At 44.1% G+C, this 25,721-nt stretch overlaps 3 protein-coding genes across 4 annotated transcripts in view; 1 reads left to right on the forward strand and 2 right to left on the reverse strand.

The window, feature by feature from the left end:
• The window catches only part of ADAM9 (ADAM metallopeptidase domain 9), a 101,824-nt gene extending 99,677 nt beyond the window's left edge, over positions 1–2,147 (reverse strand). The window contains exon 1 of one of the 2 annotated variants that reach the window (XM_029226435.1): positions 1,839–2,147. In XM_029226435.1, coding sequence (XP_029082268.1) covers positions 1,839–1,935 — 97 coding nt within the window. In that variant the 5' untranslated portion in view covers positions 1,936–2,147. Of the gene's footprint in view, positions 1–219; positions 276–1,838 lie in introns of those variants that run through there. The other variant, XM_029226436.1, reaches the window with a different exon arrangement.
• A 149-nt stretch (positions 2,148–2,296) lies between these two features.
• TM2D2 (TM2 domain containing 2) lies at positions 2,297–8,455 on the forward strand. Its single transcript, XM_029226628.1, has 4 exons — positions 2,297–2,740; positions 3,577–3,664; positions 5,349–5,464; positions 6,480–8,455. Exons 1-4 carry the CDS (start codon positions 2,514–2,516, stop codon positions 6,691–6,693), a joined length of 645 nt encoding a protein of 214 aa, XP_029082461.1. The 5' UTR covers positions 2,297–2,513; the 3' UTR covers positions 6,694–8,455.
• Positions 8,456–8,720: 265 nt separating this feature from the next.
• Positions 8,721–25,447, reverse strand: HTRA4 (HtrA serine peptidase 4). Its single transcript, XM_029226627.1, is given in 11 exon segments — positions 8,721–9,386; positions 9,389–9,438; positions 12,941–13,036; positions 13,444–13,501; positions 14,015–14,099; positions 22,161–22,193; positions 22,609–22,803; positions 23,623–23,827; positions 24,558–24,677; positions 25,066–25,316; positions 25,319–25,447. Coding segments are annotated over 11 exon segments (1,335 nt in total). The 3' UTR covers positions 8,721–9,273.
• Positions 25,448–25,721: the final 274 nt, after the last annotated feature.

Consider the following 25,721-nt stretch of genomic DNA (forward strand, 5'->3'; position numbering starts at 1 on the left):
TGCACACTAGTACAAAAGCCTCTTAACTGCTCTCTCCCAGCCTCCAGTTCCTCCCTCCTATATTCTGTCCTCTACTGTGTAGCCAGTTATATTAATCGCAAATCTAGTTATGTCACATCCCTACTTAAAAACCATCCTGCCCAAAGAACTTCCTCCAGGGTAAAGTCCAAACCCCACAGCACATCACAAGAAGACTCTCCCCAGCTGGTACCAACCTACCTTGGTTTTTTCCGTGCCTCCCTTTCATGTAGGCTGCCTGGTGACATTCTCATCATTCCCTAACTATCCTCATACCTCTCCATACTCTTGCAAAAACTCTTCTGCTTAGAAAGAATTCCTATTCCTTTCCTTGAACATTCACCTATACAGATCAGTTCAAATATCACTTTCTCAATAAAACCTTCCCCTATATCCCTCAGATAGACTCAGCACATTTGGTCACCTTCTGCCCCTCCACAAGCATTCAGCTTGGTGTTTATAGGCGTTTGATAAATGCTGACTAAATTTTGAAAGCATACACATGCTTCAGTGAGGGACTGGCCATAAACTGTTAAAGCTGCTGTTAAAAAACATAAGGATATTCCATCCATCTATATACGGGTATGCAATAAACAGAATCATGGATTACTAAAACTCCAGATGTTTAACCTACTCCCCCTTAAATGTTGGTAAATGTTAACCATATAGAATACCACAGCAAAAACAGTCTCAACCATAAAAGATTTGGTAGCTTCCCATCAATAAAGTTTCAGTATTTAGAGCTTCAAAATTCCTGCAATGGGGCAAATTTACCTAATTGAAAAAGAATAAACCAAACATAAGAAAAAACTTAAATTTAGTCCTGCACTGAAATCTTCACCTTTGAACAACTCTCAAGATAAAGATTTAGTAGAAACCCCCACTCTCCATCATACTCTATGGCTGATAAAGAAAACACAACCGTGCAAACAATAATTTAACACGAGCCAAAATAAAGAAAGAAGGTGTTTCCAGAAAGAAGCTAGTGTGTTGGCGGTTTGTTTCCACTATGTTTGGGTATCTCCAATACAAATACCTTATATATTCAAGGTTAGTTTCACAAGTCAAAAGCGATTTCACATAAATGATCTAATTCTCACTGTAATCCTGTGAGTTAAGCAGAGCAGGGATTATTCGTCCGTATTTGAGATATTACCAACCCAATAAAAAAGAAGATAAAAGACCGTTTGGCTATAGAAATGTAGCACTTCGTTTCCAAAAAAGTATTCTTACTACAACAAAATGGCCCAAGAGGAAAATAAGAACCCCCCCATTCCATCGCTAAATTTAGCTCTGTGTACCTAGTGGTGACTCTGCTAATAAAATGAACATCAAAATTTCAAATCATGATAACCTGGAGCAAAAGTTCCATCTCCCGGTCTGCTTCCCAGTGACATTGACTGTACAAGCAAGAGCAAGCTCCATTTCTCAAAGCACTTCTCAAAACATCCACGCGCACCCAGCCTCCAAGGCTCTCAGCCGAGCCCCCGAGGTCAGGGTCGGACCCAGAGTCGCCCCGAGAGGGTCTGGGGGCCCCAGCCTTGCGCGAGATGGGGGTGGGGCGCGCCGCAAAAGGCTCTGCCCAGCATGAGACCGAGGACGAGGAACCAGACCCGAGAACAGTGCCGAGAAGAATTTGGGGCGCCAGACCCCGAGCCTCGGGTCCGAGCACTGTCCACATACAGCTGAGCGGCTCCGCCTCCGACTCCGGGTTCAGTCCCCAGGCCAGGCCCCTCCACTCCCAGGCACTACAGGGTAACTCCGAGCATCCCAGCCCTAAGAAACGCGAATCCCAAAGGGTCCTGGGGGCGGACACCCACCTGACCGAGCCCCACCGAGGGCTGGGCTCACCAAGCCGAACAAGAGCAGCCACAGGAAGCAGAGGGTCCCAGAGGGCGAGCCCGCGCCCAATCCCATCTCGGCCGAGTCCGCAGGTTCCCCTCAACACTCGGTCGCCCCTGCCTCCGCCCGCTCCACCATTTCCCAGCCCTGCCGGGGCCCCAGAGCTGGCAGCGATGCGCGCGCTCGGCACTGACGCAAGTCGGCTCTGGTCCGAGCTCGCTCCCGACACGGCGCTGGGTACACTGACGTAGAGAGCGATCCGTCCCTGGCGGGAGAACGGACTTTCTATCGGGCCCCTAAGACCCTCACTAGTCTGCCCCGCCCATCACTATCCGCCCCGCCTCCTCCCTCCAAGGCCCGCCTACTTCGGGGGTCGAGGGAGCCCATTGGAGGAAGCAATCGAGGCAAAAGAAGGCGGAGCGTGAGACCCAGAAGCGGAATTGACAGGCACAAGTGAAGCGCAGCCCCGCCTCCTGCGCAGCCTCTTCTTATTAGCTGTCGGGGTCGGGCGGAGCGTCGAGCTGCTCTCCCATTGGCTGTTTGGCGGCGAGGAGCGGGGCTACGCGGAGAGGCCTGACCAGGCAGGGCTTGGGTCGGCGGTGCCGGCCGGTGTTTGAGGTTGAGCCCGGGTCTCCGCCACTGGGCCCGGGAAGATGGTGCTGGGTGGTTGCCCGGTGAGTTACTTACTCCTCTGCGGCCAGGCGGCTTTGCTGATGGGGAATCTCCTGCTGCTGCATTGTGTCTCTCGGAGCCACTCGCACAACACTACCGCCGAGCCCGAGCCCACATCCGCTGGCGCCACCCACCCGGAGAGCTCCACCGGCTCCGCGAGCTGGGAATATGGCGACCCCCACTCTCCAGTCATCCTTTGCTCTTACCTGTAAGCTACGCAGTCGTCGAGGCGGGTGTAGATGGAGATGGGGCCTGGGACATATGGGTGTTATGCAGGGGAGAGGAAGGGAGAGAGGCAGGCTGCTTTTTTCCCCCAGCCCCTCTCCACCTGAGGACCTGATAAGTCAAAACGCGGGAAGTAAATATCGTGACAGGTTTCTCACTCGTCTCACTCATGCAGGGGAAAACCCTGTGTGTCGATGGCAGATCCTTTGGGATCCCCAAAGAGGAGAACTAGGGAGGAGTGACATCATCTAGCCTCCGGAAGAAGTATACGTGTTGTGCCTTCTCTGTCCTTCTCCCTTTAACCTAAGGAGAAACCATCGTAGGTGCTGCTACTGAGTGGGGCACAATTGGAGTAAGTTATTTGTACCTACAAGGCACTTCCTTACAAAAAAAAAAAAAAGAATATCCTTACTGTTGCAGAGCCAAGTCAAAATTTTTAACCTCTCTTTTAAGTCAAATAAGAAAAGGCGTTTGGGAAATGCAAAGAGGGCTGGGAATCCTTTGGCTTCAATTTTGCCCTCATACCTTGTGGCTGTTTGCCTAGGGAAGAGATGAAGCCATGGCAGAGGTAGAATCCGTGTAGAAATAGGACCAGAAGCACGCCCCTGGCACAACCAAAGGGTCATTTGGATGGCTGTTTGACCGGCTGTGCTTCAGCCTAACTGACAGCATTTCTTGTCTTGGGGAAGAGTCAGAATGAAATTAACCCCCAGAAAACTTAAAGAAATTTCTCTTGCCTGTTTTGATTATATACATGTAAACAGCCATTTGCAAAACCTTAATGATGGTGACAGTGATGCTCTTACCGGTGATTTACAGACCCGATGAATTTATAGAATGTGAAGACCCAGTGGATCATGTTGGAAATGCAACGGCGTCCCAGGAACTTGGTTATGGTTGTCTCAAGGTGGGTTTTTGTTTTGTTGTATGAGCAAACTCTTCCATAGAGAAATAGTACTGGCTAAATGCTGTTACAGAAAAGTATAAGGGGCATTAAGTTACCTTTTTGTAAAATTCATTGGAATGACTATTACTGGAAATTTTCAGCATGGCTAGGGTCAGTGGCTGAACAAGACATTTAGTTTCCTCAGGAAGAAGCAGTCTCTGTGCCAAAACTACCCAGGTGCAAAGACCAACCTGTCTTTGGTTCCTCTGGCCATTGAGATTGACAGATTTGGAACTCAAATATCACCCCTGACAGTCCTTCAAGGTATGTACTTTACCGAAAGAGCAAAAGATAGGTTTAGGCAGTTTCTAAAACTGATGATGGATTGAGCAGTATCTTTGTTACACATTTGCATTTGGGGCAAAGATCCTCTTGCCAGTGACCTTTCTTTTCACTACACAAGCAGTTTCCACTGTGTCCTTAGGAAATAGGTAGGGTCTATCAGTGTATGTCTTTGTAGGAGGTTACAGCATTCGGGAGAAGCCTTTGTTAACAGTGGCCTCTTGGAATGGAAAGAAGCCATTCAGTTCCATTAATAGTATCCCTAAAGCTGGATGCATGCTTCCTAGTCAGTCTCCCCAAAACCAGTGAAGTTCACATACTTCCTCCCCACTGTGGACTCACCATTATGTTATATTATGCTACATAATGCAAGTCAAGACAGAGTCAGCTATAAAAGAATTATGGAAAATATTCTTTGTGCTAAATCAGACACAGAGGAATAAACCTGAAAGTAATAAGGCCAAAAAGGCCACTCTTACTGCAGTCATGTGTAAAGAAATATTTTCAATACATGAGATTTTGTTCTATGGGTAATTACCGATAAAAGTTTGAGTGAGTATTGTATAGAGATCACTTACTTTTACCCATTTTCATTAAACACTGGGTTGATCCTGTCAAGGTTCTCGGACTGTCACTTCCCCCAGAAGTCCTGGAGGACTGTCAACATTCAGGCACCCGTGTCCTGGGGGAGGACCCACCCCTTCCCTTTGAGGAATGTTTCAGCAAAAACAGTAGTGAAGCACTTAATAAGGTGCCAGTGGAGAATGTACAGCTGTGCTTTCTCTGCAAGCATTCAGTTACACAAAGGGTCAGAGGTCCTGTTCTGAAATTTTTTTTCTGGAATTTAAACTTATACTATAGATGTATTACAGACATCTGAAAATCACAATTTCGTGACCGAAGTAAAGTCCTGAGTCAGTTGATATTCTGAGTTCTTTCCTAATGATGTTCGTTTATAATACGTATAAAACAGACCTCAACTACACATTGACTTTTTAAATACCCATTCCCAAATGTTCAGTAATGTGCTCTTTTTTCCTGTAAATACAGGATAAAGTGTTGTGTCTATTCTAAATGGCATTTAATGAAACTGATTATAAACTTTTTTATTATATTATTAAAGAAGGCAGTCATAAGGAAAGAAAAAAAAAGAGTTTATTTAAAACAATGTACATTTAGGATGGACTAATGTAAAATCACTTGAAGCATGTCACTGCATTCCTTGCTCTTTAGCATAGCTTTACCTCACCTTTGTTAGAATAATTATTGTCCTGCGTCAGCTTTTACTAATATAAAGATATATTTTGTGTTACTTGCTCTGGTGAGTTTGGTTGGTTGTTTTGTTTTGGTTGTTCTTCCCCAGTTCGGTGGTCAGGCCTACAGTGATGTGGAACACACCTCCGTACAGTGCCGCGCCCTGGACGGAATCGAATGTGCCAGTCCTAGGACCTTCCTACGAGAGAATAAACCTTGTATAAAGTAAGTGTTACTCTGAATGGAGTAGTTGTTACTTGGATGGTGGTAGAGGTGTTTTGTCATTTCTTGATGTGACTTTTTCTTTTACTGTTAAGTGTTAAAGGGGCAGCATGATTACTACTGTGCATCCTCCATGGACACCAACAATGTAGTTATAACAGAGGGGACACTGGACAGGAGACCAGAGGCTGTGAATTCTAAATGTCTCTTTCACCAACCAGCTAAGGACATTTGGCCACCCAGAGTCTCTATCCTCTCATCTGAAAAATGAAGGCGTTGGACCAGATGATGTAGCTCCAAAAGTCCTAGGATAGGCATAAATCCTTTGCAAACAGCCTTAGGTTTTCAGGAATAAAGATTTTATTATGAAAAGTATGGACGCTTCTCCCTGAAGATCAGGTATTACCTTAAAGAATTAGGGTTATTTCTGTAAACTCCGCTTGAAGGCACAGAATTTACGTATACCATTTGCTAATGGAGAGTCTGTGACTGCGTTAAGTGATGCTGTTAGAGCATCTGCAATTGATTGTTATCACAGTACATAAGACTGTGTACAGTCTTACGTACAGTACATAAGACCTTACAAAGAAGTCCTGTTGTTAGGTGCCACAAAACAGCAGAAAAGGAATATGGAGATCAGTGTTCATTTAAGGGAAGGTAACACCTCATTAGAGAACTACATTCAGAACTGCAGCCTCCCTCCGGAAAGGAGCCTGTGTAGGAGGGATGGGGGCCCAGACTCCACACCTACCAGGATACCTATCTTGCAAATGTGCTTGATAGTTTCTTGTTCAGTCCAGCTCTGTATTGATTCCTAAAGGTCCTCCATACCTTAGCAAGTACTCTTTTGAGGGTCTAGACAAACTAGAGATTTTCCTTTTTGGGGGCGGGATGGGGGGCAGTTAAGAGGTCCCAGAGGGACTGCCTCACCGTCTTTTCACTTACGTGAAATTCACTAATCGTTAAGGGTTTTCATTTTCACGTGGTAATCATCTTCCTCTTAATTCCCTTTGTGTAGGTACACCGGACACTACTTCATAACCACTTTGCTCTACTCCTTCTTCCTGGGATGTTTTGGAGTAGATCGTTTCTGTCTGGGACACACTGGCACAGCAGTAGGGAAGCTCTTGACACTTGGAGGACTTGGGATTTGGTGGTTTGTTGACCTTATTTTGCTTATTACTGGAGGGCTGATGCCAAGTGACGGCAGCAATTGGTGCACTGTTTACTAAAAAGAGCGGCTACCGTGGCCCAGAGAGGTAAGTCTCCTGAATTCATCTCTACAGGCTCAGAACTCTTCCTTATTATCAGACCTGACCATTGCCTTCCTCTTTGGAGGGAATGACTTTGGTTAGGAAGGTTTCTTTGGACTGTGGATTTTCAACCCAAACTTCACCTTGCAGACTAGAAATGACAAGCAAACAGTATTGTGGGTATCAAGTTTGCACCTTTCCTCATATACAAAAAATATAAAGGATAGTGATTAACTTATAAGCTGCAGGAGGGTTTCCATACACTTTATTTCTGTGCGTTGCTGTATAATCAATCCTTTGGAGCAAGTGGACCCAACAGGATAAGCAAAGTGAATATTTTTAGCCTTGTGCCTTTTGTGACCCTGAGTCCTCATGCGGTGGAGATCGGAAACTGAACCAACGAAAATCTTCAGAAGTAGAAATGACGATGGATTTTAATTACGCTGAAATTCTGACTTTCTGAGTTTAAATTGCAGAATAAATGTTGCCAACCTGGAATGCTCGTTTGGGTGTTCTCAGTAGGTAAAATGAAACTCAAAATTATACTTGTTGTGCTTAAAGCTAAGCATTTGAACTGAGCCTGATAATAAACCCTATTGTTTCATCATTATTATGCCTGAGAGGGAATATATCCAGTACAGTAATTTCCTCATTCCAGTTATGTTTTGGATAGCTGAACATGGCTGAGTTCAGCCATCCTCTTGGCAGACTTTTCCTATCAAAAAAGTAGTATTTACCAGTTTAGACAGCCCATGTTGTAGACTAGTAAAAAAAAAAAAAAAAAAAAGATTTCATACAAGTAACTGTAAATCTGTTCTTCATGATTAGGTAAGATAATATGAGGGGCCTCAGGCCCCTGGAAAGAAAAGCAGACTCTTCCTTAAAGGATATTACTACTGAGTGCTGGGTAGAGTTAGGATTGATCTGGGGGGCAAAGAGAAACTGAACACATTCTGTCAAAATAAGCATGGTACCAAAATCTCTCAGTGTGGGCTATAGCAATCAGTCATAGGGAAAGAGACAGCCAAGGTTTCGAGTTCCCAAATCACTGGGAATAAAAGAAAATGTTCTGAATTATAAGTGGTTTTTTAAAACTTAGTTCCCATCCCTTGCAATCTGAGTTGAAAAGAATATAAGGTAAAAATGGGGTTTGTAAGGTAAATCAAAGTAAGAGCCTGGTATTTGGGCAACTTATAAATTCTAAAAACAATCAAGGTAGAACTGCTCAAAGTTTAGTCTCGTAATAATTGACATAAAGACCAAGAATCCCAATTAAAGTAACTCTGAATATGCTCTATCATTATGAAGTTTTCCTAAGAGTTTCAGCTTTATTATCTCTGATTAATATGACCACTGTTCTTAACGGTATTAAATGGTGGCAATTATGTAAAAGTTAAAACAGATTATTCTATTTTGTCCTGAAAGTTCTGTACCACGTTGACCTTAACCTTCTTTATAACAGTAATAATTGAGAGATTCTTATTTATAATCTCTACACTCTAAGGCAGTACATGTTGTGGGTCATGAAGAAACTGGACCTTCTCCCCAGAAAAATGCACAGAAACATAAAATTTTGCATAGAACTTAAGAGGGTTCAAGGATGCCCCCTTTTAAAAAGAAAAAGAAAAAAAACTTTTAAGAAAAATCTGGAAAACAAACTAAAATTGAAATCTTACCCCAAATAAGATACTACTTTAAAACCACAAATCCTGCTTCATCTCACAAAAAAAAAAAAAAAAAACAACTTAAGGATATTCACAAACCCCATCCAAAGCTATTTTCCTTTAAAAATAAAAAATAAACTGTGGCAGCTTTCAGACTCAAAATCATTAATCATTAATGTTTCCAGGAGGAAGAGCTTGGGTAAAGAGGTGAAAGTCTGTAAGTTATTAAATTTTGTATTTTAAAGAAGAAGCCCTTCTCAGAGAAAAGGTGATGGGGATCAAAGTTGTTTCCACTGCTAGGTGACAGCCTGAGAATCTTTACCTTCCTCTGTGACGATCCACATTTGTCAGTTTCAGTGTGGCTTCTAGGTGATGCCCATCCTCTGTATTCACAAACCCTGGCCAAATGTGACACAACCTGAAAAACTATTTGAATAAAGGAATATTTTGAAAAATGTGATTTCCTTTATACTCTGGATTCAGTTTTTTTCTTAATATTTGGTAGATAGATCTATTTGTTTGTGTATATTTGTGTTATATCCAGTTTGTGGCTATAGAGAAGTTTTTAAATACTGAAGTGTCCTTTTTGTCAAGGTTAAACTAGAAACTCTGCCTGTTTTCAGTTGTTTCCTGTCTTTAAATAAAATTTTATCAGCTCCCCAGACTTCCTGGCACCATGTCCTTCTTCCACTTGCCTTAGGAATGCTTCTTAGCAGCAGTTATAACACCCCCAACCTAATGGTTCCAGAGTGTGTGTATTTGTGTTTTAAAGCATTCATTTTCCTTTATTAAGAAACAGATCCTAAAACCCCTTGCCATCTTTGGCACATCTTCAATACAAACCAGGTAATAAAGCTTTGGTTTTGTTAGATCATTTCTTTTTAAAGCAAGACACTTAATTGAGTATATCAGGTGTGTCTGTCAGGATCAACGTTTGACTTCTCCAATGAACCAGGATAGAAAGGGAATCATTGGCCTTAACAGCTTCAGTCGCGTCGGTTGTCGTGTGACAGGTTGTCCATTTATGCTGACTATTACATCATGGTCTCTCAACCCAGAGCTGGGAGGGGAGAAGAAAGGACCATGAAACTGTAAGAGTTTTACTTATCCCCATCTAGAATTTAATGTCTGTCTCTTAAGACACTACCATTTTGCTGGCATTAAACATACAGACCATGGGCTTCCCTGGTGGCACAGTGGTTGAGAGTCCGCCTGCCGATGCAGGGGACACAGGTTCGTGCCCCGGTCTGGGAAGATCCCACATGCCGCGGGGCAGCTGGGCCCCTGAGCCATGGCTGCTGAGCCTGTGCGTCCGGAGCCTGTGCTACGCAACGGGAGAGGCCACAACAGTGAGAGGTCCGCATACAGCAAAAAAAAAAAAAAAAAAAAAACAGACCAGGAAACCAGAAGTAGCCTCCATCCTTCTGAATGTGAGGCCTGCTCTAATATATTCTGCAAAATCACTGGAGGACAACAACCCTATTTGCCTTTCCAAAATTAATATTCTACCAGAATAATGTATAAGAAGTTTGCTCCTCCCATATATGAGATTTGGTTTGCAATAGGGGGTTCAGCTTTTCATTTCTATTAATTCCTGACCTCACTTAACCTGAAGCATACACTCGGCCTTACCAACAAACGTGAAAAGCCCAAGCAATATATACTTTTCCAGACAGTTACACTCTAATCAGTTTGATGTTGACAGCCCACTTACTTGCCCCATCTTCACCCACAGTTTATGGACCTGGAGGGTATGCTGAGCTGCACTACAGAAGCAGCTTCCAGTAAGTCAAAAACCAGTCACCAAGGTCTAAATATTTAAGACTCTGGTTCTAGGCTCCTTTTCCTCAAAGCTGTGATTATACTCAGCCTCCAACATATTTGCTTCACGTAGAATATATATTTTAGAAACAAAAACCAGCTCCAAATACAAAACACTAGAATAAATATAGCCATGCTGATGATCTGTCTTAAAGTCAAAAATAGCCTGGAAATCAAATTAAATGACTGCAGGAGACACCATTTATGAGAAATGGGGGGAATTCCCTGGTGGTCCAGTGGTTAGGACTCAGTGCTCCCACTACCAGGGTCCCGAGTTCGATCCTTGGTCAAGGAACTAAGATCTCACAAGCCGTGAGGTGCAGCCAAAAAAAAAAAAGAGAGAGAGAGAGAGAAACTGGAAGCTGGGAAGCCCAGGGAAGAATGATAATGTGGGAGGATTACCAAGGTATGTAGAGTTTATTTTTCAAAAAAATTTAAAGGAAGAGGATGTGAAGTTTGAGCATAGAACTAAAAGCAGGGAAAGCCTGAGAACCAGGACAGCTCAGGGGAATGCCTGGGACAGTGCATAAAGAAAGAACTGAATTCATGATAGTTCTGTGAGAAAGAAACCTGCAAAGTATTACTGAATGCAAACTATGCACCAGGTATGAGGAAGTGGGGCTCAGGCAGGATGAAAGACCTTTTCCGTGTCCCACAGCTTATAAGAGGCTAAAGTAGGATTTCATCCTGGATCTCTCAGACTTGAAAACCCATTTTCTTGCCAATCACTCTGCCTCTCAGAAACAAAAGTAGCCGCCAGAGCAGGATAATACAGGGGCTAAGCTAGGTTGCACATCCCTGCCCTCTGACTTACAGTGTAACTCTCAAGGTCATTAACCTCTCTGCACCACAGCTGCTGCTTCCGTAAAATAACACCTGTATCCCACAATTATTGGGGGCTCGAACAAGGACGTAAGACACTTTAAATGATGCCTGACATAATAAGTGGTTGATAAATGCCAGCTGTTATTACTGGAATTATTGTCATTATTCTTAGATATAAGTGGGTGATGACAGAATGATTTGCGGTTTATCAGGGACTTCAAGCAAGCAGTAATACCCACATTTTAATGTGCATCTGAATCCCCTGAAGATCTTGTTTAAAAAGCAGATTCTGATTTTTTTTTAACTTTTTATTTTATATTGGAGTAGGTTGTGTTAGTTTCAGGTATACAGCAAAGTGATTCAGTTATACCTATACATATACCAGTTCTTTTTCAAATCCTTTTTCAGTGGTGCTCCTGTCACTGAATTTCTAAAAAGCTCCAGCTGATGCTATTGCTGCTGGTCTACAGACCACATTTTGAGGAGCAAGGACTTGAAGAGCTGAAAGAGATAGCTTTGGCCTTGAACCAGAAGTTAAAAATAAGTGGGGGGGAGGGGAGTGGGCAGGGACCAAGAACGTCTAGAAAAGCCTGTGACGAGTCAAGTTTAGTAACAGGAGGCCTAACACTTAACTCTTCTGAACAGTTAGTACCCTATAGATTCTTCCCCATGAAAAGAGTTGCCATAATCTAAGCAGATTGTTGAGCTCTTAAAAAACAAAAACAGTGAGGGAGGGATGTGGAAGAAGTATAAGAGAGAGACCAGGAGAATATTTGTAGGCCAAGTCACCCTGTCTCGCAGTAGTTACTATAAATGTCTCAAAACGTCTCTTGCCTTTGCTTTATTTACTGTATGTACTTGTTTGTTTTTTGTTTTTGTTTTTTTTTTGCAGTACGCGGGCCTCTCACTGTTGTGGCCTCTCCCGCTGCGGAGCACAGGCTCCAGACGCGCAGGCCCAGCGGCCATGGCTCACGGGCCCAGCCGCTCCGCGGCATGTGGGATCTACCCAGACCGGGGAACGAACCCGTGTCCCCTGCATCGGCAGGCGGACTCTCAACCACTGCGCCACCAGGGAAGCCCTTAGTGCTGGCCTCTGATACTTTCATCCGAAATTCAAAGAGAAAAAGTGTTTTAAAGTACCTAAAATAGGTTCTTAAACTCCTAACTCCCTGGATTCTTCTGATTCTTAATAAGTAAGGTAGCAAAAGAGTAGATTTGGGAATTCCTAGCAAAATTAAACTTATGTCATGAACTCATATCATGAATTCTTGGGCTGCAGAGAACCATCCCTTCCAAAAAAAGAAAGGCCGGGGCTGGGGGGGCCCTTACTAGTACTCTCAGCACTGTCCAACAGAAATGTAAGGCAAGCCACATATATAACTTAAAATTTTCTGGTAGCCACATTCAAAAAATTTTTAAACTTTTTAAAATTTTTAAACAGATGAAACTAATATATAATATAAAAATATATTTTAATATCTTAACTCTATATCTAAAATATCATTTAACATATCATAGTTTAATAATTATTAATACATACTTTACACTCTGTTCTAAGTCTTTGAAATCCTCTAGAAACAGCACACACCCAATATGCTGCTATACGATGATAATCTCTTACACAATGCAGTTATTAAAGTGAAACGCAGTCTCCCCAAAACAAAAAAAGTGTGTTTCAGGGGAGAATATTTTACATTGCTTCTGGGTTTTTGTATTTAAATCAATTAAAGTTATATAAAATTAAAAATGCAGTTCCTCAGTCACACCAGCCACCCCTCAGGTAGGTGTTCAGTAGCCTCACGGCAGGCAGGGCCCACCGTTATCAGACAGGGCAAGTCTAGATCCTACACACATTTACCACGGGGCACATCTAGTGAGAACAGGGAAGGATGGTCAGAGGCCCGAGCTGCTCTTACCTTTCAGCAGCTGTTCCTCGAATCACCTCATATACAAAAACTCCAGAGGTCACATCACGGAAATGTGGATCTGGCCTTTTCATTTCCTGAAGCAGGCTAAGAAGAGTCCGAAGAGTTTTCCCATGAGGTTAGGAAGCACAATGAATTAGTCTCCTGAGCCCTGGACAACCCTCCAACTGTCAGTGGGGACTCTATCTGCTCTGCTCAGGGCTCACACACATGGGACAAGGATGCCCTCTAGCTGGTCACCATCATTCTTCCCCAGGGGTGGTCTGATTCTCTGTGCCGAAGCCTAGAACCATTGGACATAGTGAAAGAAACCACTGAAAAGTACAGTGCGTGCTGGTGCCAGCAGATGCAGTCACCTACCCTGTGACAAGTAGGGCCTGCAGTCACGAGAGGAGCCAGCCGCTGTCCAAATGCTTTACCTTCCCCCTTCAGGCTCTCTACCCATAGCTTGTGCTTCTGAAAAACAACCCAGGCATGGTCACACCCATGCTTACTTCATAGTGAGGGGCAGCATGCGCAGAACCAACTATTTCTTCTGTGAAACAGCCTTTCCTGGAAAGGAGAATTATAACGTGTTACTAACAAAGCCTTCTTTCCTTTTGGCAGACCGAGTCACAGAATATCCTTCCAATGTTAGCTGCCCTTTCAGGCTGCCAGCCAAGACAAACAAGCCTCAGAGAACCTTTGTCGCTCGCACAGGCCCACCTCCCCACATCCAGCCCAGGGCTTTCCTTTCCACAATAGTTCCATCCAACTATCTCTGGGTACAGCTCAGGCTGGGTTTTGCACCTAGTCCCCTGGTACTGCTGCCTGGATCACTGTGATCAGAGCTCAGTACTGGTGACTGTTTTCTACAGAACTCAAAGGATTGTCTCAGGGACTTCCCAGTGGTTAGGGCTCCACACTTCCACTGCAGGGGGCACGGATTCAATCCCTGGTTGCAGAACTAGGATCCCACAAGCCACGCAGCGTGGCCAAAAAAAGGGATTGTCTCCACCACAGTGGAGCCCTTTGAGGGCTCCTGAAAAGCACGGGAGGGGAAGAAAAATTCCTAATTCCCCTTACCTTTCTGTCGAATGCAATCCAAGGGAATTGCAAAGGAGATTCCTGTGGTCACCTTCAGTGTGTTTATGCCAATCACATCACCATCCTGACAAGGGAGGAGACATCAATTCAGCAGCCCAGTTCTGCAGACTGACAAGCAAAGGAAGGAGAGAAGCTTAGGGTCACTTACGGTCGAGCAACAGGTAGCATCTTAGCGGACCAAGGTGTGCAAAATCCTGCTGAGGAATTCTGGGTTTTAATCTTGAGCTCTTTTTTTTCTTGGCCAAATTACATTGCTTTTCAAAGTGAACCACAGTTTGTATTTTGACACAGATATGAGAGTAAGGAGTATATGCCTTTCCATTCCTTAAATGAGACTAAAACACGGAAAAGGCAAAAATCTGTTGACTTTCAGCCACACTTCAATGAAACTATTCAGAAGATTCAGTAAATTGACCTTAGGAACAAAGCTCTACTAAACTAAATTTATGAAGTGGGAAATACTTTCCTTTTTGTGCATTTCATCTTTCCTTAGCCTTTGTTAGGTAACGGGAAGGATAGAAAAGAGACTTCCGATCACATTAAAATACAGATTATAATTCAATAGGTCTGGAGTGTGGCTTGAAATTCTGCATTTCATCCCTGCTCTAGTAAACTCATTGTTTACTGGAGAAAAAGCAGGCACAAAAATCACATGCAAAAAAAAAAAAAAAAAAATCACATGCAATGTTAGGAGTAAAGGGGGCGGAGTCAAGATGGCAGACTAGGATGCAGAATTCGCGTCTCCTCACAACTAGGGCACCTACCAGGCACTGGAGGGGGACCACGGACACCTAAGGGGACAGGGGTAGGAACCCCCAGTGACCAGGTAAGATGTGGGGCTTGCGGGGAGTGAAGGGGGAGGAGAAGTGGAGGCGGGACAGGACTGGCACCCCTGAGGGGCGGCTGGGGGAAGGAAGGAGTTCCTACACCCAGCGGGACCCACCCACGGTTAGGGGTCCAGCTGGGGGAGATGGTGGGGGAGGGGCGCGGAGGAACGGAAGGGAACGCAGCCAGCGCTTTCCCTGTCCTCTTAGGCACCGGGGAACCTGTTGGGCTCCCGGGCCTAATCCTCAGCCCTCGGAGCCTCCCTCCTGCCGGGCAGAGCCCAAGGCCCGCCCCTGCACACCCACCTGGGGCCCTACCTCTACACTCGGAGACCCCCTCCAACGTGCTGGGCCTAAACCCCACCCACACACCCTCACCCAGGGCCCTACCTCCAAACTCCCAAACCCCACACTCCAGAGGCCCTCCTTTCCATGTGCTCCCCTTCCCTGCAGGCCCTAAGCAGAAGCCCCGCTCCACGCTTGAACATCGACCGCCTAGGCCCAGCCCCATGCTCAAACATCACCTCCCACCCGCCTAGCTCCCACCCCACCCTAAACCCTGCCCCTGCTGAAGTTCCACCCCTGCCTAAACTCCACCCCCCCCATAGCCAAGGCTTTTTGTTTTTCTTTGTTTCTTTTTTCCTCTTTTAGATTGGGGTGCTGTTTTACCTTGATTCATTTATATTTTTCTTTTTTCTAATAAATCTTTTAGTTTTCTAATTTTATTCTTTATACTTTGTTATTGTTCTCCTTTTTGCTTGTTCCCTTTTTTCTTTCCTTTTTTCTGTTGTGGTTTTATTTTACCTTGTTGCAGTTGTTTCAATTATAGTTTTATTTTTCCTAATATATTTTTTGTCTTTCTAATTTTATTTATTTTTTATTCTTTGTTATTGTATTGATCCTTTTTTTTTTTTTTTCTCCCATGCCACACGTCTTGTGGGATCTTGGTTCCCAGGCTGGGGGTCGCTCTGAGTCCAAACCGCTGGACTAACAGAGAACTTCAGACCCCAGGGAATATTAATCAGAGTGAGTCCTCCTGGAGGTCCTCATCTCAGCTCTGAGACCCGGCTCTATCCAACTGCCTGCAAACCCCAGTGCTGGACACCTCAGGCCAAACAACCAGCTCCACCCATCAAAAAAAAAAAAATGAAACGACAAAAAAATATATTACAGACGAAGAAGCAAGGTAAAAACCTATAAGACCAAATAAATGAAGACAAAATAGGTAACCTACCTGAAAAAGAACTCAGAGTAATGATAGGAAAAATGATACAAAATCTCAGAAACAGAATGGAGAAAATACAAGAAACATATCACAAGGATCTAGAAGAACTAAAGCACAAACAAACAGTGAGAACAACACAATAAATGAAATTAAAAATACTCTAGAAGGAATCAATAGCAGAATAACTGGGGCAGAAGAACACATAACTGAGCTGGAAGATAAAATGTTGGAAATAACTGCCAGGGAGCAGAATAAAGAAAAAAGAATGAAAAGAATTGAGGACAGTCTCAGAGACCTCAGGGACATTAAACGCACCAACATTTGAATTATAGGGGTCCCAGAAGAAGAAGAGAAAAAGAAGGGGTCTGAGAAAATATTTGAAGAGATTATAGTCGAAAACTTCCCTAATATGGGAAAGGAAATAGTCAAGTCTAGGAAGCACAGAGAGTCCCATACAGGATAAACCCAAAGAGAAACACACCGATACACATATTAATCAAACTATCAAAAATTAAATACAAAGAAAAACTATTAAGAGCAGCAAGGGAAAAGCAACAAATAACATACAAGGGAATCTCCATAAGGTTAACAACTGATCTTTCAGCAAAAACTCTGCAAGCCAGAAGGGAGTGGCAGGACATATTTAAAGTGATGAAAGGGAAAACCTACAACCAAGATTACTCTACCCAGCAAGGATCTCATTCAGATTTGATGGAGAAATCAAAAGCTTTACAGAAAATCAAAAGTTCAGAGAATTCAGCACCACCAAACCAGCTTTAAAACAAATGCTAAAGGAACTTCTCTAAGTGGGAAACACATGAGAAGAAAAAGACCCACAAAAACAAATGCAAATCAATTAAGAAAATGGTAATAGGAACATACATATCGATAATCACTTTGAATATAAATGGATTAAACGCTCCAACCGAAAAACACAGACTGGCTGAATGGATACAAAAACAAGACCCTTATAAATGCTGTCTACAAGAGACCCACTTCAGACCTAGGGACACATACAGACTGAAAATGAGGGGATGGAAAAAGATATTCCATGCAAATGGAAATCACAAGAAAGCTGGAGTAGCAATACTCAGAGTAAATAGGCTTTAAAATAAAGACTGTTACAAGAGATAAGGAAGGACACTATATAATGATCAAGAGATCAATCCAAGAAGAAAACGTAACAATTGTAAATATATATGCACCCAACATAGGAGCATCTCAATACATAAGGCAAATGCTAACAGCCATAAAAGGAGAAATCGACGGTAACACAATAATAGTGGGGGACTTTAACACCCCACTTACACCAATAGACAGATCATCCAAACAGAAAATAAATAAGGAAACACAAGCTTTAAATGACACAACAGAACAGAAAGACTTAATTGATATTTTTAGGACATTCCACCCAAAAGAGGAAGAATACAGTTTCTTCTCAAGTGCACATGGAACCTTCTCCAGTCACATTTTGGGTCACAAGTCAAACCTTGGAAAATTTAAGAAAATGTAAATCATATAGAGCGTCTCTTCTGAGCACAATGCTATGAGATTAGAAATCAATTACAGGAAAAAAACAGTAAAATACACAAATACGTGAGGGCTAAACAGTGTGCTGCTAAATAACCAAGAGATTACTGAAGAAATCAAAGAGGAAATCAAAAAATACCTAGAAACAAATGACAATGAAAACATGATGACCCAAAACCCATGGGATACAGCAAAAGCAGTTCTAAGAGGGAAGTTTATAGCAATACAATCCTACCTCAGGAAACAAGAAACATCTCAAATAAACAACCTAACCTTACACCTAAAGCAATGAGAGAAAGAAGAACAAAAAAAAGCCAGAGTCAGCAAAAGGAAAGAAATCATAAAGATAAGATCAGAAATAAATGAAAAAGAAGTGAAGGAAACAATAGCAAAGATCAATAACTAAAAGCTGGTTCTTTGAGAAGATAAGCAAAATTGATAAACCATTAGCCAGACTCATCAAGAAAAAAGGGAGAAGACTCAAATCAACAGAATTAGAAATGAAAAAGGAGAAGTAACAACTGACACTGCAGAAATACAAAGGATCATGAGAGATTACTACAGGCAACTATATGCCGATAAAATGGACAACCTGGAAGAAATGGACAAATTCTTAGAAAAGCACAACCTTCTGAGAGTGAACCAGGAAGAAACAGAAAATATAAACAGACCAATCACAAGCACTGAAAATGAGACTGTGATTAAAAATCTTCCAACAAACAAAAGCCCAGGACCAGATGGCTTCACAGGCAAATTCTATCAAACATTTAGAGAAGAGCTAACACCTATCCTTCTCAAACTCTTCCAAAATATAACAGAGGGAGGATCACTCCCCAACTCATTCTGCAAGGCCACCATCACCCTGATACCAAAACCAGACAAAGATGTCACAAAAAAGGAAACTACAGGCCAATATACTGATGAACATAGATGCAAAAATCCTCAACAAAATATTGCAAACAGAATCCAACAGCATATTAAAAGGATCATACACCATGATCAAGTGGGATTTATCCCAGAATGCAAGGATTCTCCAATATACGCAAAACAATCAATGTGATACACCATATAACAAATTAAATAATAAAAACCATATGATCACCTCAATAGATGCAGAAAAAGCTTTTGACAAAATTCAACACCCATTTATGATAAAAACTCTCCAGGGCTTCCCTGGTGGCGCAGTGGTTAAGAATCCGCCTGCCAATGCAGGGGACACGGGTTCGAGCCCTGGTCTGGGAAGACCCCACATGCTGCAGAGCAACTAAGTCCGTGCACCACAGCTACTGAGCCTGTGCTCTAGAGCCAGCGAGCCACAACTACTGAGCCTGCGTGCCACAACTACTGAAGCCTGCGCACCTAGAGCCCGTGCTCTGCAACAAAGAGAAGCCACCTCAATGAGAAGCCCATGCACTGCAACAAAGAGTAGCCCCCGCTCGCCACAACTAGAGAAAGCCCATGCACAGCAAGGAAGACCCATTGCAGCCAAAACATAAATAAATAAATAAATAAATGTATTTAAAAAAAAAAAAAAAACTCTCCAGAAAGTGGGCATAGAAGGAAACTATCTCAACATAATAAAAGCCATATATGACAAACCCACAGCCAACATCATTCTCAATGGTAAAAAACTGAAGCATTTCCTTTAAGATCAGGAACAAGACAAGGTTGCCCACTCTCACCACTGTTATTCAGCATAGTGTTGGAAGTCCTAGCCACAGCAATCAGAGAAGAAAAAGAAATAACAGGAATACAAATTGGGAAAGAAGAAGTAAAACTGTCACTGTCTGCTGATGACACGATACTAAACATAGAAAATCCTAAAGATGCCACCAAAAAACTACTAGAACTAATCAATGAATTTGGTAAGGTTGCAGGATACAAAATTAATGCACAGAAATCTCTTGCATTCCTATACACTAACAACGAAAGATCAGAAAGAGAAATTATGGAAACAATCCTATTTACCACTGCAACAAAAAGAATAAAATACCTAGGAATAAACCTACCTAAGGAGGCAAAAGACCAGTACTCAGAAAACTATAAAACACTGATGAAAGAAATCAAAGATAACATAAACAGATGGAGAGATACCATCCTCCTGGATTGGAAGAATCAATATTGTGAAAATGCCTACACTACCCAAAGCAATCTACAGGTTCAATGAAATCCCTATCAAATTACCAGTGGCATTTTTCACAGAACTAGAACAAGAAATTTTACAATTTGTATGAAAACACAAAAGACCCCGAATAGCCAAAGCAATCTTGAGAAAGAAAAACAGAGCTGGAGGAATCAGGCTCCCTGACTTCAGACTATACTACAAAGCTACAGTAATCAAGACAGTATGGTACTGGCACAAAAACAGAAATATAGATCAATGGAACAAGATAGAAAGCCCAGAGATAAGCCCACGCACATATGGTCACCTTATCTCTGACAAAGGAGGCAAGAATATACAATGAAGAAAAGACAGCCTCTTCAATAAGTGGTGCTGGGAAAAATGGACAGCTACATGTAAAAGAATGAAATTAGAACACACCCTAACACCATACACAAAAATAAACTCAAAATGGATTAAACACCTAAATGTAAGGCCAGACACTATAAAACTGTTAGAGGAAAACACAGGCAGAACACTCTATGACATAAATCACAGCAAGATCCTTCCTGACCCACCTCCTAGAATAAGGGAAATAAAAACAAAAATAAACAAATGGGACCTAATGAAATTTGCACAGCAAAGGAAACCATAAACAAGACGAAAAGACAACCCTCAGAATGGGAGAAAATATTTGCAAATGAAGCAACTGACAGAGCATTAATTTCCAAAATATACAAGCAGCTCATGCAGCTCAATATCACAAAAACAAACAACCCAATCCAAAAATGAGCAGAAGACCTAAATAGACATCTCTCCAAAGAAGACATACAGATGGCCAACAAATGCATGAAAAGAGGCTCAACATCACTAATCGTTAGAGAAATGCAAATCAAAACTACAATGAGGTATCACCTCACACCGGTCAGAATGGCCATCATCAAAAAATGTACAAACAATAAATGCTGGAGAGGGTGTGGAGAAAAGGGAACCCTTCTGCACTTTTGGTGGGAATGTAAATTGATACAGCCACTATAGAGAACAGTATGGAGATTCCTTTAAAAACTAAAAATAGAACTACCATATGACCCAGCAATCCCACTACTGGGCATATACCCTGAGAAAACCATAATTCAAAAAGAGTCATGTACCACAATGTTCATTGCAGCACTATTTACAATAGCCAGGACATGGAACCAACCTAAATGTCCATCAACAGATGAATGGATAAAGAAGATGTGGCACATATACACAATGGAATATTACTCAGCCATAAGAAGAAACAAAACTGAGTTATTTGTAGTGAGGTGGATTGACCAAGAATCTGTCATACAGAGTGAAGTAAGTCAGAAAGAAGAAAAACAAATACCATATGCTAACATGTATATATGGAATCCAAAAAATATGGAATTTAAAAAAGCAGTACTAATGAACCTAGTGGCAGGGCAGGAATACAGACGCAGATGTAGAGAACAGACTTGAGGGCACGGGGGGAAAGGGGATGCTGGAATTAAGTGAGAGAGTGGCATGGACATATATACACTAACAAATGTAAAATGGATGGCTAGTGGGAAACTGCTGCAGAGCACAGGGAGATCAGCTCGGTGCTTTGTTATGACCTAGAGGGGTGGGATAGGGAGGGTGGGAGGGAGACGCAAGAGGGAGGGGATTTGGGGATATGTGTATACATATAGCTGATTCACTTTGTTATACAGCAGAAACTAACACAACAATGTAAAGCACTGAAACTCCAATGAAGATGTGGGAAAAAAAAATGTTAGGAATAAAAAGCGCTCAGTGATTTCACACACAATTCCTCCTCCTACAAGCAAATGTAATATGTGAAGAGAAACCAGAAACAATCAGCTCAAGGGACTCAGAGAGCATGATCACAGGCCGTGTGTCAAACAGCACTGCTCTCTTGTTGTATCTGAGCAACTAGAAACCCTGGCATTTCCATTAGGGACGTTAAATAAAATTTAAGAATTAAATACATGACAGAGCAACGGATTGTTGTTGTGGTTTTTTGTCGTCTCTAAGCAGGTCAATACTAAATTAGCATTTTGGAATGAGACTTAGTTCTTCACATGCAGAAGCAGGGGGTCTTCAAGGATATACATTACATAGTACAGTTGTCATTTGACATAATTTGGGTTTAGTACCCAGGACTTTTTTAAGTACCCAATGAAAGCAGAAAGCACACTGAAGAGATGTAAGTAGGTGTTAAGGAAACCCTGACCCCCTCGGCTGGAGGAGCTCACATGCCAAGATGACAAATCCATCACAGATCTTAAATTTTTCCTAGCCCTTTACTTAAGATGCAATAATAGAAAAGCATCGTACCACAAATCTCTACACAAGAGCGACATCCCAGTCTGCATCATGAAATTTGTCAAGTTTTTGAAAGTTAAGAAGCGTGAAGCAGCAAGGAAAGTGGTCACTTACCAGATTCACCAGAGGCCCCCCAGAATTCCCGTGCTGAAGACAGAATTTGAAAAAGCCATCAGTACTTTTCTCCCAGTCATCTATATATAGTTCCCGAAGAGGTCTCCCAAAAACAGCCTGCCCTAGTGAGCCCCTGTTTCCCCAGGGCAGGCAAAATTGGGCCCCATCATGATCATCTCCGAAGTCGGTGCAGGCAAAGAACAACAGCAAGAGGACCGCCACCTCCTACGGAAGCAGTGACCTCTGCGACAGACCCTAGGAGACCATCCAGTTATCACATCAAACAGGCTCACCTCTAATAGCGTGGCATTCCATACCTCTCATGAGGATAGACCTGATCTCTGGACATCCCCGAAAGGCCAAAGGGAAAAGAAGGCCCCCTGAAGTGTTCCTCTCACCGCATTGCCAGTATCTTATGGGCTGAGCACAGCCTACCCCTGTGACTTACATTAATTATGGCATCCGTCTGGATATAGTCCATGCCTGAATCCTTCAGCCCCAGCTCTTTGCCCTCTCGCCGTGTGGCGCTGACAATGCCTGCCGTCCCTGTGTTCTGCAGTGAAAACAGGCTACCCAAGGCCACCACGAACTCGCCAGCTCACAGGTCAGATGACTTTCCCAGCAGCAATACAGGAAGTTCAGTCTGCACGTGGGTGAGGAGGGACCAGATGGACAAATTAAAACTGGAATCAATCAGCATTTGTATACAATCCATATATGACATGGTCTCCACCATTTCGGCATTTATAATGCAAGAATCACCCACCCACCTAGTTTCTACAACTGCCTGAGTCTTCCTCCTTACACTCCAACTACCAGTAAACTCTCACTTGTTAAGATGATAGGGATCATCTCTAAAAATCTAAAATTGTTGCTTGTAGAAATTACAATAAGTAAACCGCCAGTGAAGTAACTGATGAACATAAACTGACATTAGCAATTTACTTAGCACCATTCCAGCTCAGAAGTTTACAAAGTTAATAAGCCACGAACAGAAAGGAGGTCACCCAAAGCAGTGCTTCTCCTTAATGTGCATATGAATCTCAGTAGACCGGGGTAGGGTCTGAGTTTCTGTATTTCTAAAAAATTCTCAGATGATGTCAATGCTGCTGGGGTGCAGACCACACTCCGTATAGCAAGGAACTCAAAGCACTCCTTAGCAGCTTTGAATCCGTTACAATCATTTCCAGTGTTCTGAGACAAGCAGAGAAATAAGTTTCCCAGAAGCAGCATCTGTTGAAGAAGGAACTGAAGGAGAAAAAAAGACAGCTGGGTAGTTAATAAAAATTGTTACAGACATACAGACAGGCATGGAAGAAAATAAACAAAAGAAGGAGTGAAGAATAGAAAAAAGCAAACTAGAAAAAAAAAAAAAAAGTATATGCCAGGGAGAAAAGACATGTGGTGGGGTGGGGAAGAAACTATCAGCAAGTTGATGAAAATCCTCGAATCGCAGACTCACATTTGGCTCAGTTTTAATCAGGGCAAGATCCAATTTATGGTCAGTGTCCTTGACAGTGGCTTCATACTGGACCCCGCTCTGGAGCTCCACCTGGATCCGCTGCTGGTTCGTGAGGACGTGGGCATTGGTAACAATAAGCCCATCCTTAGATACTATGAACCCAGAGCCACTGGATGCAGGAATATCCTCACTGCTGAGAGGCGACCTGTCTCAGCAAGACAACAGCATAAGCAGAAGGAGGGCAAATCAGGGCATCCGCCATAGTCCGGAAGCATGGGAACCTGGCATTTATCAAACATTCTTCCACCACAGTTTCCTCAGACATTTTACTTTTCCCTGCCTGTTTTCATTCTCTCCACATGTAATTAGACTCTGTGTTCAATGTCCTGGCCGTCTCTTGGAAACAGGACTGAGAGCTGATTCCAACTCTGCTTTTCCAGGAAAAGCAGCACCCCTCTGCTTCAAAGACGACTAACCTAATCGTAATACTGGGGGCAAAAGTGGACCTAGTGCTACATTATCCAGCACCCAGGCAGGGAGGGAGTCAGAGAAGTCTGGTCCCGGCTTAGGTTCCACTACTAACTGGCCTTGTGACATAGGACAAGTTTCTCTTGCTCTCTGGGTTTGGGATTCCTTACATGCAAAAGAAGGGGCCGGGCAAACATCACCATCAAGGTGCCTTCTGGCTCTTACCTCTGACCTTGAACTTGTCTGAGAGAGAGGAGTAGCCCAGATTTGGAAGTCAGAATCCTTGTGTCTCTGCTCTTTGGCTAAACGACCAACAGGCTATGCAACCTCTTTGAGCCGTTTGATTTCCTCACCGTGGTTTTTACAACTAAATTGTGCTGGGAGAGTGGTTGCGCGGGTCCAGGAGCAGGGAGGCGCTCGGGAACAGTTAGCCCGGGGTGCTTACGTCCTCCTCCGACCTCCTTTACCCGCGGAACAGCTGTAAGTGGACCACGGACGGGGCCACCGTCTCCACCACGGCGGCGATGAAGTTGTACGTGCTCCTGAGCCAGCCTGCGCTTCTGGTCCCCGCAAAGAGATGTCCCATTCTTTGGGCGGGGGTGGGGGTGGGGGACGACCCTCGCTGCCTGACCGCATCAGGCATCACCTCTCTCCTCCCTCTCTCTCCGCTTTCCCTCCCCCTCCTCTCTTCGGTCTCCCACTGTGTATCCACTGCGGTCGCATGAGACCAGACCTGTCACCCCGATTTGAAAATAAAAGGGAATACGGCGGCCACCAGCTATGGGGAGGAAATTGGGGAGCAACCACATGGGAACCGGTAACCGGATACCTAAGGAGGGAAGAAAATCGGTACCTAGGAGGCGTTGAATCGCTCTGGCGATGCAGCAGGGAGAACCGCGCGAACGGAACTCGCTCCTGAAGAGGGCGCAGAGAGCGCACGGCCCTCCGCTCACCTGGGGCTCCACAGTCCCCCACTTCCGCACCGCCACTGCCGGGAGCGCGCCACGGACGCGCGCGGCGCGGTTCTCGGCGCGGAGCGCGCAGAGGCTGGGGTAGGTGCGACAGTCGCCGCAGCACGCGGCCGTCCCCCGCCGCCGAGGAGCCGGGGCGAGGGCGGCGCACGGCCGGCCGAGCGCCCCGCCGCAGGCCTCGCCCTCGGCCGCGGCGCAGACGCGGCAGCCCCCGCAGCGGTCGAGCCCCGGGGCCGTCCCCCGCCGAGCAGAGGGCGCAGCGGCGGGCACGGCGGCGCGGGCCTGGCCCTCCTGGCCTGGACTCCTTTCTCCGGAGCCGCGGGCAGCGGCAGCCACGTCAGGACGAACGGTCCGAGCCCGGCGGGCCGCAGCAGGGGTCTCGTCATCCCGCTCCCTTCCTCCTTCCTTCCCACTTTCCCTTGGACTCTCCTCTGGACCCGCAGCTGCTCTCAGACGAGCAACGCTTTCTCCGGACTGGGATGCCGCCTCCTTCAGCCCCCGACTTTAAGGGACAGAACCTGGCAGCCCTCTCCACACACACCGGTTCCCCACCCCGCCCCGCGTCCCGGCCCTTCCCCCACCTCGTGGAATTCAGAACACCAAGAACGGGGGCAGACTGACAACTCACCCACCCACGGACAGACGAGCAGAGTTAGGAAA

The sequence above is a fragment of the Monodon monoceros genome, unplaced genomic scaffold, assembly GCF_005190385.1.
Source record: "Monodon monoceros isolate NGI ecotype Baffin Bay Population unplaced genomic scaffold, NGI_Narwhal_1 Super_Scaffold_17, whole genome shotgun sequence".
Classification (NCBI taxonomy): Eukaryota; Metazoa; Chordata; class Mammalia; order Artiodactyla; family Monodontidae; genus Monodon; species Monodon monoceros.

Coding starts and splice junctions, on each gene's coding strand:
- TM2D2 (XM_029226628.1), top strand. CDS start 2,514: ATGGTGCTGGGTGGTTGCCCGGTGAGTTACTTACTCCTCTGCGGCCAG. Junction 3,665..5,348: donor TTGGTTATGGTTGTCTCAAG/GTGGGTTTTTGT, acceptor GTTCTTCCCCAG/TTCGGTGGTCAGGCCTACAG. Junction 5,465..6,479: donor GAGAATAAACCTTGTATAAA/GTAAGTGTTACT, acceptor CCCTTTGTGTAG/GTACACCGGACACTACTTCA.